Source organism: Mastigoproctus giganteus, chromosome 2 (assembly GCF_048544385.1).
Source record: "Mastigoproctus giganteus isolate SK-2022 chromosome 2, ASM4854438v1, whole genome shotgun sequence".
NCBI classification, from domain to species: domain Eukaryota; kingdom Metazoa; phylum Arthropoda; class Arachnida; order Uropygi; family Thelyphonidae; genus Mastigoproctus; species Mastigoproctus giganteus.
Genome location: NC_143576.1, coordinates 256,701,945 through 256,716,245, shown reverse-complemented (window position 1 = coordinate 256,716,245; position 14,301 = coordinate 256,701,945). Strand labels below are relative to the sequence as shown.

General features: G+C 34.2%; 1 protein-coding gene across 5 annotated transcripts in view; it reads right to left on the bottom strand.

The window, feature by feature from the left end:
* LOC150090404 (SLIT-ROBO Rho GTPase-activating protein 1-like) overlaps window positions 1–14,301 on the bottom strand; it is a 240,856-nt gene that overhangs the window by 46,811 nt on the left and 179,744 nt on the right. For all 5 annotated transcript variants that reach the window (XM_090389853.1, XM_090389857.1, XM_090389854.1 and 2 more), the window contains exons 7-9: window positions 11,452–11,673; window positions 4,196–4,297; window positions 2,657–2,836 (exon numbers count right to left, since the gene is read on the bottom strand). In XM_090389853.1, coding sequence (XP_090245979.1) covers window positions 2,657–2,836; window positions 4,196–4,297; window positions 11,452–11,673 — 504 coding nt within the window. The remainder of the gene's footprint in view (window positions 1–2,656; window positions 2,837–4,195; window positions 4,298–11,451; window positions 11,674–14,301) is intronic.

Below are 14,301 nucleotides of genomic sequence, written 5' to 3'. Positions count from 1 at the left end.
GTTGAAAATATTGTAAGTTGAAACCAATAATACATTGATTTCCTGTAATTCGCTCCCCAACAACACATAAAATAGGTATTTCTTACATGTTAAAAATTTGTGAAAAAAATAGTCATAAAACATCTTAAAATAAAAAACAAACAATAAATTAGCATTTACCTTCGACATGAAGTGCAGAGATGATGAAATCAATGGTGGCGTAGTGATGGTGGGATTCTATATCAAGCGTCAGGTGTCTTTTCAGTCTTTTGTTGCTACTAGTAAATAAACTGTCCATTACGACTTTTTTATAGCTTTCTGAAGTAAGAAATTACTTCATCCTCCATTTTGCACATCATGAGCTCAGTGTTTTCAATATCGGAGTGTTTTTATCACTTCTCTTAAATTCCCACAAGAAATGACAGTCTTCAACTCTTCCGCTGACACTTTTTAGGCGTATTTTTCTTCCTCTTTCTCTCCAGTGTCACTCTCCATAATTTTCTCCAACTCTCGTAGCTCCTCTGTTGTTAGCTCAGGCCGATGAGTGTCAATAACGTCTTCTACATCCTCTTTGCCAACTTCCAGACCCATTGATATTTCAAGAGTGACAATATCATTTGTCAAAGCACCATCATCGTCAAATCCATCAGTTATGGATAATTAAAGGCCAGATGTTTTTCAAGGCTGAATTTAAGCACCTGGTGGAAACATCATTGCAAGAACTTATAACCAGACTCACAAAATCCAGCACATTGAACTTCGACCTCCAAAAATCTTTGAGGGTGACAGCATTTTAACCAGAGGTTGGTGCAAAGCAACTTGCGAACATTTCTGTGGTGTAGGTTTTCTTGAAGTTTGCAATCACTTGCTGGTCCATTGGTTGAAGAAGAAGAGTGGTGTTGGGTGGCAATAATTTGACTTGAACAAAGTCAAATTGTGTGCCTCAAGAGATTGAACAAGGTTGGGATCATAGCCTGGTGCATTATCCAGCAGGAGCAATGCCTTCACAGGAAGCTTATTTTTCTCAAGATAACTCTTCACTGAAGGACAGAAAACTTCAAGCTCCCATTCACTGAAGACATATCCCATAACCCAGGCCTTCTTGTTACTGTGCCAAAATGCTCCCAACATGCCTTTGTTGACCTTTTGTTGCTTAAATACTCTGGGGGTATTAGAGTGATACACAAGCAAAGGCTTCAGCATAAAACCCAAGAGGCATTGGCACCCAACAGAAGAGTGAGCCTATCTTTCATAGGCTTATTCCCAAGTAAACTAGCCTCATCCTCAGTTATGTATGTATGTTCTCCTGGGCATTCACTTCCAGAAGAGGCTGGTTTCGTCAATGTTGAAAACCTGGTGGGTAAGATAATCCTCCTGATCAACAAACTCTTATAATTCAATTTTAAAGGTCTCAGCTGCTTTTTTATCAGTACTGGAGCCTCCCCATGCCTTTCAACACTTTTGACATTTGCCCCTTTTTTTTAAGCACTCAAACCAGCCTCTGTTGGCTTTAAAGTCTTCAAAGCACACAGCACTGGCACTGGTTGATGGAGCTTTAAGTTTCAGATCATCATAGATCTGAAATAATCGTACAAGTGATGTTCCGCATGCCAAGCGTTGAATAACAACGTTGAACAATAAAAAAAGATGCTAATTTGTTGAGAACAATCGTATGAGTGATGTTCCATGTGCCACACATATGAAAATTTCCACCCATGCTATATCATTCCAGCTATGTTGGAAAGCTATCGGTACCTGCAAATATCATCGGTCCTTAAAATAAAAGACTGCATGGAAGGTTCCTGAGAATATCAGATGTCGATGTCATCATAAGTCGAGGCCCACTGTATATCACTCAATTCTGTGATATGAAAAAGATTTGTTTCCTCTAAAAAAAAAAAAAAATTGACAAAAAATGCACAATCCATTTAAATTATGTCATAAATTATTATTTTGAATAAATTTAATTCAGTTCTTATATTTCAGATTAGTATTTCTTGCTATAATCTCCCCCATTTCCAAAGAGAAATGTTTTCTTTTTTTTTGTGCCAATCTTTCTTTGCTCCTATGTGTCTGATATTTTTTATTGAAACCACCCAGCAAACTATCTTCTTTGAGATTATTTACATGAATGTGTTAAGCTAGAAGTTGCAAATAAACTAAACTAATAGCAATGCAGTTTTTCTGAGGAAGTCACCCAGCAATCTTATTATTAAATTATTAAAATTTGAGCAATGCATGAATAAAATTCCAGCAACAACTAAGAATAATTTTTAAATACGATTTAGGCTATAAGATTTGGAAAAGGACCTAGCTAACAGAGCAGCTCATCAGTATGTAGATACTGAAATACCTCCCATCCCATTTTTCAAACTAATTACTTGGAACCACATATACACTAGCTTATAGTTCTATGTATTTGAATTCCTTTTGATTAATGCGTTTCAACTGTCATACTCCTGAAAATTTTAGTAATCATGTTATTTAAAAATAATCTAAAAACAATATAAATAAAAATATAATAAAGAACACACACACACACACATATATATTCAGCTTACAGGTGAACAAAGGTTGCTCACCTCTGCTATAATGTAATGCAGGTATTTTGTAAAAAGATCATACACATTAACTATCAACAAACATTAAAATCTAAATGAAATAATGTTATGCATACATTTAAATAAAAATCTTCTGTCTCTTGACGATCTGCTCTCAACTTGAGTGCTAGAGTTTCTGGTTGTCGAAGGCCATTTTTGCTGATACCTTCTTCCTCAAATAACATTGAGCAATCATAATCTTTGGTACTTATCATATCTAATAGTGAGTGCTCTGCTGTTTCTAATGTCTTCCATATCTGAAAAATAAAATACAACTTAAAAATGTATAAAAAAATAAAAATATTCTGTACATTTTTTTTTTGCCATTATCTCTTCTAGATGCATGCAAATATGGAAAATTTATTACAATAAAATTTGGCACACACAAAAATGCTTCACTTTTAGATATTTTAAATAATAAAAAAAAAAATACCTACAGATTTATAACATTACTGTTTTATCAGTTCTAAAATTTGTAAACACAAATTATCCATAACATGATAATGAAGCACTAAACAACAAAACATCAACTTTCAGTTAAATAAAATTACTTCTACATTTACCATATTTTCTCAAATACACATGAACTTTTTTTTTTCTTTTTAATGTAACCAGAAATCTGGGTGCTAAACTTATTAGCAAATTTAATTCAAGAGGTAGGGGGAAAAAAAAAAAAAAAAAACAGAAATTGTGCTGCTTACAAAAAATACATTAGCAAATGAACTGATGGTGCAAAGCATCATGATGATACAAGGAAGAAGGCAACTGTAGCATAAGGAGGGCTCATTATGGGCTTCCCTAGTACCCGGTCCTTGTCGGAAGCCAAATTGAGAATCACTAAGTGTTTCCTCACATCTTTTATAAATTCGGTTGTGTATAATCCTTAGAAGTATCTTCAATGCATGGCTCATCAAACTAAATTGAGAACAACTATTTGCATTTGCACAAAACTGAACTAGAAGAAAAAATACATGTGATGGGTGGCTCCTGGGCAGTATAGTTCACACAGCAGGAGAGTTAGCAGCATTGCTGATAGATAAAAAATGTAGAACACACATATTGCTATATTGGTTGAATAGTGTGCAATATTAACAGCAATAATAGAACAGCAATACTAACCACAAGCTCAGCTTCTGTTAAAGAAAAAAAAGCAGTGGAGAAGAGTAACTATACTGGTACATATTTATTTTGATAATAATAATTTTAGAAACAGGACACCAAGTATTTCTTAAACATGATGGATGAGTACTTACCTATTATGTACAGGAGCAGTCCCAGGTAGGGGCTAAAGAAAATATACCCCACAATTTAATAATCCAAATAATGTTGGAGGTTTTTTTTTTTTTTTGTTTTTTTTTACTATTAGATGATGATTAAAGTTTAATAATTCTCCAGAGCACTGCTTTAGCTCTCCTTTGGCTTCCTTAGCCCCCCAGCCCCACCTCCATTAGAAAATCTTGGGACAGGCCCTGATTATATTTACTTTATAAGACTTTGATATATCCGAATGAAAGTTTTTTTTTCATTCGTGTTTTTAAAAATGAGGTAACCTTATTCGTGGGCATAGGATATCCAAGAAAATATGGTATTAAAGAACTGAAAATAGATGCTGTTACCTCTTCACTCTCTGTCCTTAGAGTAGTCAACCTTTTGGTCACCTGTTTATACCTTTGGTCTAATTCATCTTGAATAGATTTTTCTACACACACTTGTATCACCTGAAAGAGAAAAGGGGGAAAGGATTGTCTTTCTTTAACATGATTATTTTTAAAATAACAATATTCAGGTATAAGTTATGCTTATGCAAAAGTTTTTCTTAATATCTGTTAATATCTGTCATATTTCAAAAAAAAAAAAAAAAAATTGGAACACTTACTTGAATTTTTATACAAGACTGTGAAACTGCCACTATATTTAAACTTCCCTAAAAATCTACACATGGATACATACTACTAGTATGAATGAATTGTGTTTATAGGACTGATTATAAGGGCAAGTGAAAACATAGGAACAAGTAGAAAAATCAGATATGTGCATATGCCTTCAAGCACAAAGGCAGGTAAAGTGGAATTTATAACAAAAAAATATAAACATTCAAAAGAGGTACGAACTGAGTATAGTGATGGGTTCCATGCACAAGATGCCAGACAAAAAAAAAAAAGTTTTTAGTATATTCCAACTAATGCTATTAATTGTTTAATATGAATTTTGAATAAGCATTTCAATTATTATTATAAATATAATTATAACAGAGGCAGCAATCTATTATACATTATCAAACTGTTCTTCAATATATGTTTATTCATTACATTGGTCTTCAGTTTGCATCTACAAAGAAAAATCGCATATCATTGAAAACAGTTGCAACCTGAATCAAGTTGATGATATTAAACAGGAATTAATGAGTTAATTTTTAAATACAAAATGAAGTAATTGATGTGTTGTGAATATCATTAACTGACATTGTAATTCAGAATATTATAAGCACAACGATTACATTGATCCAGTAGTGTAATGGATAAAAGAGTTTCATGTATGTGTGATTTTATTACTTTGGGTATACGTGATCAAATCCAGAAATCAGCATTTTTTTGCACAACTATTTTCCTTAAATCTTTTGACAAAAAAACTGAACAACGCGATATAAATAAAAAAGCATGTTATCAGAAAGTGAATTTACTGATTAATTAAACTAATCACTGAAATGGGAACTTATTTTTGACCTTTATATTACTAACTATTAAACTGGGACCTCAATTTTGATCTTTGTATTTACTCATATCTTTAATTTGAAAATAAAGATTTTTCTAAGTTTGACTTTATTGAAAGATATTTGAAAATGTGTACTGATAAATTTTAGGAGTAGTACTGCAGATATAAGTTTAGTATTCTTTTTAAATATGTAAATGACATGCTGCCTTTGTTGTAGATGAAACATTACTGGTTAGTGATTGAAAGTTAACATATCAACAATTGTTGTATACTTAGAGATGATCCATACCAATTCCACTGAGTTTTTTTTATAAGTTAATACTTACAATTAATTTTAAATCACCCTACATAATACAAAGTAATTATTGTAAATACAAACTCACATCTTAGTAGATACACAATGTTTATTAGCAATTTCAGTACAACCAAACACATAGTTATTTCTCAAGCTTATAAAAAATTCCATGATTAAATGAAAATGCATGTGTGTGTCTGTTAGTTTTAGATTGTTGTATGTGGGGGTTTGGCACAAGGGCCTCTTTGGCCATATTGTGTTGGTTCATGATTTACTTATGACTAATTCTACACGTTATTATGATCAGAGACAATTATACAAATTTATGCATTTCAAATAGATAAACAGCTCTTTGAAATTTGCATCATTGCCAAGAATATGTGATAAAGTTAAGGGTTCCTGCAAGTTGGATAGGGAGATAAAGCTGGATTTTTGGAGTTGATTGTTGGGGGACATTAAATGAGAATATGCTTTATTGTTAGCTGTGACTGGTAAAAGAAACACTGAGGAGGGTTTCTCTCCCATAAGCAAATACAAGAGGATGGATGGGAATGACCGATGCAGAGTCTTGTCAGAATCACTTCTTGCCTGATTCTCCTGAAACTCACACTGAAGCCCGCAGCTGTAAGTTTTTATTTTTTTTTATATATATCTGCAGCAGTTTATTATATTGATTTGAGTTTGGCAAAGTTGAGACCATTGTTTCCGTCATGTTGTTTTAATAATGAATTTGCAAGTCAGGAAGATGCAGTGTCGGGATGTTTAGCAGCAGCATCATCCACACATTCATTATCAGCGGAAGGTAGCCTACTTATTGGTAGTTTCACAGTGACATAATTTAGATCAGATTCCTTTAAGAATGGGATGAGAAGGAGAAAAAGTAGATCAAATGGCAATGATTGCACTTAAGTCTGTATATATCAGATTCATTGATATGGTGGTTGCAATAAAACTATCTAGAGCTAGATTTATTGCAAACAATTCTGTGGTATAGATAACTGCATTCGATAGGAAGAGACACAGCTACTAAGAGGTGGAAGAGACTGCTGCAGCACCTAGTGAGAATGGAACAAACATTAACAATACATCCAAATCAAATGATTTGGATAAATTGTTCATGTCTAAGCTCAAACGTTATGTGGCATAGGAAGTTTCATATAAATTGGGGTAACCAACCTCTCAAGCTGAAAGAATGAAGATCTTGAAGTACACCATGTCACCAGATGGTATCAAAGGTGTCTCTTCCTGTCGATATCAAGATTAATATCTTCCCCTTATGAAAGCATCATGGATGTTTTCTTCTACTTTTATCATCACATCTAACACGGACAGATTCTTTTGAAACCCATACTGGTTACTGTTTAACAAGTTGTTAGCTTCCAGAAACCACAATAGCCACCTGTGAATCAATTTTTTTAGGACTTTGCCTAAATAGCTAGTCAGAGAAATCAGGCTGTAATTATGCAGAAAGGTACGATCCTTTCCTGGCTTCAGGAAGGCTAATTTCCTGGCAATTGAGTGATGCCAGGAGTTTGAATAAATATATTCTAAGAATATCTGATTGTAATATTTTAACAATGTTCTTTTTGCTCCGTTGCTTAGTTGTTTTAACACTGCATTGTAGATCACATCTGGAATAGCAGCACTACTGGATGTCTTATTGAGAGACCCTAAAAGTTCTGTTAATGTGAATGGCTGGTTGTACCTTATGCTGTTCTGCAGATTCTTTAATTTGCTGAAATATTAGTAATAGTAATTTATTTTATTTATTTATTTCGTATGATGTGATCAATACACGAAGGAACCAGTTTTTTCTTGCTTCCTTTGTGTATCATGGCCGGGATATCCAACCAACCAGTTGGCTCGGCACCATCGTGATATCCAGCCCGAAACGGGAATCGAACCCGCGACCTTTGGGTTGCCAGGCAGGCACTTTACCTACCCGGCTAGCCCGGTCAGCAGTAATAGTAATTACTATTACTAATATATTGGGTTGTATATCTTCATGTCTAAATGATTCAGCTAAGGTATTTGCTATTTCACCCAGAGAAGACAAATCTTTTCCTTCCCAGTTTAGTACTGAAACGGGGGACTACACATATTTGCCATTAAGAGTTTGTTTTTTTTTTTTTTGATTTGGTAGTTGTTGGCGCATCGGCTTCTGTGGCCATATTGCACCTCCCAAGGTTTTTGCAGTACTTTGATCCAAGCCCAAGGCGGGAATCAAACCCGCAACCTTTGGGTTGCCGGGCAGGTACTTTACCCACTCGGCTAGCCCGGTCGGCTTAAGAGTTTGTATTTTCCTCCAGATGATTCTTGTGTCCATGTCCTTGTTTTCAATTGAGGAAAAGTTAATCCAGCTAATCCCACAGGAGATGAGCATTGAAGTCTCAGAGTAAGCAGAACAGAGATGCTAGCTGGTCTATTAAATTTTCAAGGTCATCTTGAGGAGATCAAGAAATTAGGAGGGATATATATATAGATGCCATTGAAGGAGTAATACCAATTACAGTGCACACTGTCACTACTTCAAAAAGGAGTGTGAACAGCAACAATTTAGGATTTTCGGTTCTTGTTAGGAAAGTTGTTTCTATCAAGAACCGCCACCTCTCCACAAGCTGGTGAATCAGTACTCCTACGATGTCTGAAGTAGTGTAATTTTTAATGGTAGGACACACTTGTAAATTTAAATAAGTTTCCTATAGGCATATGCCTACTGGTTCATATCTGTCAATAAGATCATGTAAATCATCTTGTGTATGACGAAAGACTACAGTTCCACTGAAGGATTCTTTCCATTATGCAATTTTGTTGTTTTTGTTTCTGACTGCTTTTTAGTTGTAGCTTACTTGTATTGATCTACCTTCGCTTTGTCTTTCTTAGAAAAGAAAAGATAGGTGCCATGTCCATTTAATTGGTCACATGCAGCTTTAAAATTCCACCATCTGATTCATTCTGTTCATCAATATCCAATCTGGTGGTTGAAAGTGGTGGTTGCAGTTCCATGATTTCTGTTATTTTTGGTTTTGCTGTTGGAGATACATTGGCTGGAACGGTAATTGGGGTGTTACTGGCTTTTTTGTTGCAAAGGACATCTAGTAGTAGTAGTAGTGGCATGTGATGCAAGAAAGCAAGTGTATGAGCTTATGCAGCATCAGCCAAAAAATAATAAACAAGTAATATAAAAAAAAATTTTTTAAAGTTAATTCCTACTTAGGTCAACAAAGAAAAATTTTATTTTAGTTACTTTTTATTAAATAATTACAATTAATATAAATATGTATATACATATGACAGAATCACAATATTAAGTGGCAAAATAGAAAGCGAATTTCCTTGCAATTTTCCATTTTCCTTTCTATATATGGTGTTGGACTATTATTTTTATTCACATGTTTCATTTTCCATTTTGTTCCCTCCTTGACTCAGACTAGAACCCAGAATGAAAAAAGAAATTTTTTTCCAGCGATCTACACGTTTCGCCACTGACGGTATTTATTCCTAAATTTATATCCTGCTAAATATCTTATATAAGAGAAATTTTTTTCTCCCATATAAAACTAAAATTAATTAATTAAATTTAATTAATGAATTAATATTTGAAAAAACTGTATTAACATCAAGTGTCATCCACTACAAGTTTAAAAAATGTATTTGAACTTGAGTGGATGAATAACAAAAATTTATCAAAAAATTATTGATTTTCGCAAGATTTGAACTCGCATTCTTCATCTTCACGTGAAAAATACTGAAATCCTTGCATTTTACTGATTGAGCTACTGCCTGTTGATTTCAATTTTATTCCTAAATTTATATCCTGCTAAATATCTTATATAAGAGAAATTTTTTTTCTCCCATATAAAACTAAAATTAATTAATGAATTAATATTTGAAAAAACTGTATTAACATCAAGTGTCATCCACTACAAGTTTAAAAAAATTTATTTGAACTTGAGTGGATGAATAAAAAGTATTTTATTAACGATTGAAAATTTGAACAAGATATAAATATATATAGGGAGAGTGTGAACTAATAGTAGGAATTGAAAAATAATGTGGAGAGCAAAGAATGTGCCCAATTGGCAACAGATATTTGGAGGGATGTAACATCTGTTTGAATACCTATTGACTGCAAATGCTGAGCAGCTGTGGCATACGTACACTCTGGTTCTGTTTTTATTACCTATCTTCTTGCCTCTGAGAATGTGACTTTGTTCTCCACTTTACATTTCTGGATTTTTTCCTTGCTTCCATAGTTTGTATATTTGGAGAACATTGAGTGATTACCCTTATAATTTGGACAATGAGTGGTGGTAAAAATGCAATCAGATTGATCGTGTTCCTTTGATCCACAATTAGGACATACTGCTTCACCTCGACATGCAGTTTGGGAGTGTGTATTTTTGGCACTTGTTTGTTTGTTTGTTGTTTATATTTTGGTTTTTAGGAGCATTAGCAACTAAGGCCATATTGCTCCAGGGATATGCAGTGGTCGTTCCCTGACCTTTCCGCATCCTCCGTATTTGGTGGTCACGGGCTCGAACCCCGGTCTAATCAAGAAGCGTGTGCTACGCACTGCTGCTCCTGCCCACCTGGCTACGGAAGCGCCATTTGGCACTTGTAACAACTGATGGAGTTCAGGATGTAAAGACTGACATAGCAATGGAGATAGCCTGCTTTGAAGAATTTTGGTAGGATGGGAGAGCTAAAGGTGAAAATTATGCTCCTTGTTGGAACAAGAATACCATCTTTCCAAGTCACGATTCTCCTTGCTTGAATGACTCTTTGTTCACATAGCTCTTGGGCAATTTCTTCCTCCTCTGATACAGTTAATAAGTCCCATTCTACAATTACTCCCTATGAGGAGTTTAGAGTGGCATGAGGAGTAACTTTGATTGGTTGTCTGCAAAAAGTAGTCAGCTTTAATAGCCTTGCAAAATACTGGGATTTCATGGTCTCTACTAGAGAATTCCCAGACTGGAGTCATTTTACCAATTTCGGTGAACTTGCAGCAGACTATGCATTTCTGCACAAGGAATGGAGATAATTTACTCAGAGGCTGGTCTAACAAAGAGTGCAGAATGGAAGACTGCTGGTATCTCCTCTTGAGGGGTTGTCTTCAACCTCTTGGGTTGAGAAAAGTCATTTTCTTTGTCATTTGTCTCGAGCTCGATGGCTCTAAAGGTGGAAACAGCGTTATCCATCTTTTCCTCTTTCAGCCCTGGGAGAGTGGATTTCTTCTCCCAGGTTACTGGCCCTGCCACAAGGAGGAAGGAGCAGTGCCACTAGAGTGACCAAGCAGTATAAAAGTTAGTATGTCAGTTTAATGGGAAAAAAAGAAAGGTGGTTTCCTTTCTGAAACTTAATTACAGTTTGCAATGCAAGAAAACTTTTACAACTGAACAAAACACTCTAGAAATCTCTATTCTTTGAGAAAACACTCACGAAATCTCCCAGAGAATTACTTGATTACTATAATAATCACTGTACTGTCTAAAGCTGGCACTCGGGGCCAGCTTTAGACAGTACAGTGATACAAATATAAACTATAATAAAAAAAATAATAAATAAAAAAAACTTCAATATAAAAACTGGAATTAAATTATATATGGTTTTTTTTTTTTTAATACAAACCCCCCAGTGGAAGTGTTGTGCTTCTTTGCAAATGCCATGCAGAGCAAGTTTCTCTTTTAACAGTGGTCTGCAATGCCACTTATGCTTTTGCTATTCTTATTCACACAGTGTGGCACTTCCACTGAGGCTACACAATAAAAAATATAACAGCACATCTGTATTAGTCTATCTCTTCACACACACACACACACACACACACACACACACACACACACACACACGGTTTCTTACATCATCTCCTTTATGAGGCTGAAATTCAAACTTCTTTGGCACCATGAAGGCAGAATTATTATATTCTAGGAAGCGCTGTTTATCCACTCTTGAGTCCAAACTGGCAATACATTTATTCATACCATCTATGCTAGCTTGACGAGATCTTTTAAGACATTCTTCTGAACTAATGTACATCATCAAAGTGCGAGCCAGGCATGTATGAAATCCAAAGTCCATGCACTAAGAAAAGTGGAATTCATTAAAGCATTGAATTTTTTAAACTAACTTTGGGTATATTTCCAATGAAACATGTACTGACATAATCAATGACATAAAACTGTAATAAAGCAGGTCATCCCATTAGTAAATTCAGAGAGCGAGAGAGAGAGAAAGAGACTTTTGACAAACAGGAAAATTGCAGTTTTTTCCACTAAGATAGCATTATAAACCTTTGAACAGGTAGTAATGTGATGGTGCAATACCTAGCAAATATGGCAAACAGCATTTTTTTTTAACCAAGCATCTTAATTTTCTCACATGTAATTCAAGAAGTATGAGGATGTGCACTGTCCTGATGAATTAACACCTTTTGTGATGGGCCAAAGATAAATGTATTTCTTGCACTGCAATGAAAGAGCTCAACCTTTGGAACTACAAGTAATGACAGTTTTATATAAACAGTTCAAAATAAACCAAACTCTGAATATCCCATCAATGTAACAGATTTTCTAATGCTAATCCAATGTCAATGATGCTTAACACTGCAATGAAGCATCTGTTTTTCATCAACAGTAATTAGTAAATTCAAAAACAGCACATGAAGTTTGTTAGAATACAGTTAACTAAAAAGTTTATATGCAATCTCCAAAATGTGTAGAACTCATTTTTCCCAATTTTCTGTAAATACCAATTTAAATTAAATTAAAATTTAACTTTCAGTCACGTATTATCATAATTAGGATATTCCAAAACTAAATATCTGTAATGAACAATAGTAAAACTTCTGTAGTCCCAATACTGCTTTTATAGTATTGGGACTACAGAAAAGCGTGTGCATGAGACATCCACTTAGTATAGCTATCTGTCTGCTCAAAACCCCTGATGAAGTAGCAGAGAGATGGCCAAGTGGATGAATGTAAATTTCCATTTCCTCTAATATTTTATATTCCTTTTTCAAATTGCTCTTATATATTCATTTCAAATTGCTCTTTTACATTCTTTTATATTCCTTTAGCTCTATTTTATTGTTTTTCAACATGGTTCTTTTACAAAAAAAAAAAAAGGCAAACTGGCTGCTGCTAGCATTGCTACCAAATTGCTAGTCAGCACCGTTACGTCTTAATGCTTGAAATGCCTTCTATCCAAAATATAAATACACAGCAAACACGAATCCAAAAATAAATAGGATCAATTTCCATTTCCTCTTATCATTCCATTTCATTTCCATATATATATGAAAATTAACAACTATATGGGGGGGGGGGGAGAGAGAGAGAGAGAGAGAGAGAGAGAGAGAGAGAGAGAGAGAGCGAGAGAGAGAGAGAGAGCAAGCCGGTATACTATAATGACTGTTACTTCTGTAATGATGAATATATTAAAGTTTAAACAGTCTGTGGATCAAAAAGCTGAAGTATATCCCAATATACTCTCATGCCATCTTTAATTGCTCTGGTGCCACTCAATTAAGACTTGCCAATCCCCGATCTACTTTCCAGAAAAGCCTTCAGAATTAGAAATGAATCTGATTAGCAGGATAACTGAGATTACACCTCAGAGTCTGTTCAAGTAAAACACATTTCCCTAATAAATCAAGGACTGTATAACTTAGTGAGAGAATTAAGGCTAACCAAATTCATGCAGAGCTTCTAAAATCTTGTTTAAAAGAGTAAAATCTATTGCATTACAATTGCAAGACTTCTGCATTCTGAAAAAGACTTATGCACATTTTTAGACTGTTGAAAAATCCCTGTGCTATTATTTTAATCTGATTGGTCTTTATGAAGAAGTTGGTATTGGTCATAATCCAGAAGAGTGGCACATTTTGATAGACAATTCAAGTAAAAATTTGAAAGCTGTGTTGCTTCACAATGGAAATATACATCCATCAATTCCTGTTGGACAATATGTTTATATTAAAGACCAATAAAATTCTGTGGGGGACTTCAAGATGCTGGGATTCCTTTTGGCTTTGCAAGATGGTCTCACTAAGTTCCCCTGCCTTCTTAGAAAAAGGGCAAAACAGTTTGTTAAAACAATGGATCCTGAAGTTGACAACTTCAAGCATATATAGTCTATATTTCCAAAATTGTCTGAGGTAAAAGTGAAAGGTGTCATATTTATTTGCCAGCAAGTTAAGCAGATTTTGGCTTCGCACAATGACTAGGAGAAAAAAAAAAAAAAAAAAGAGACTGATACTGAGTGAAACGCTTGGCAGTCATTACACCTTGTAATGAATGGTTTTCTCTTTAAAAAAATACACAGATAAACAGATAAGAAATTTACAAAGAATTAGCTGACATCAGTGTTGAATCCAGAGTGTTTGCACCGGGGGAGAATGTAAACTTTGGGCGGGTACTTGCACTGGGGAGGGAGAATGTAAACTTTGGAGGGGTACATGTAGTATATGTGTATATTTATTATTATTTAATAATTACAACATATGTATATGTTACAAACAAATCTATATATTTATGAATGTTATAATAAGAGATATGAGAAAACAAAATAAGAAACATTTAAATACTAATAGTCAGTTCACAAAACCCACATTACTGGCAATAATCGCAGTTTAATAATATATAAATCACAGATTAAAATTTACAAAAAAAAAAAATCATACAAATTGTAATCAAACATGCAAGTATTACA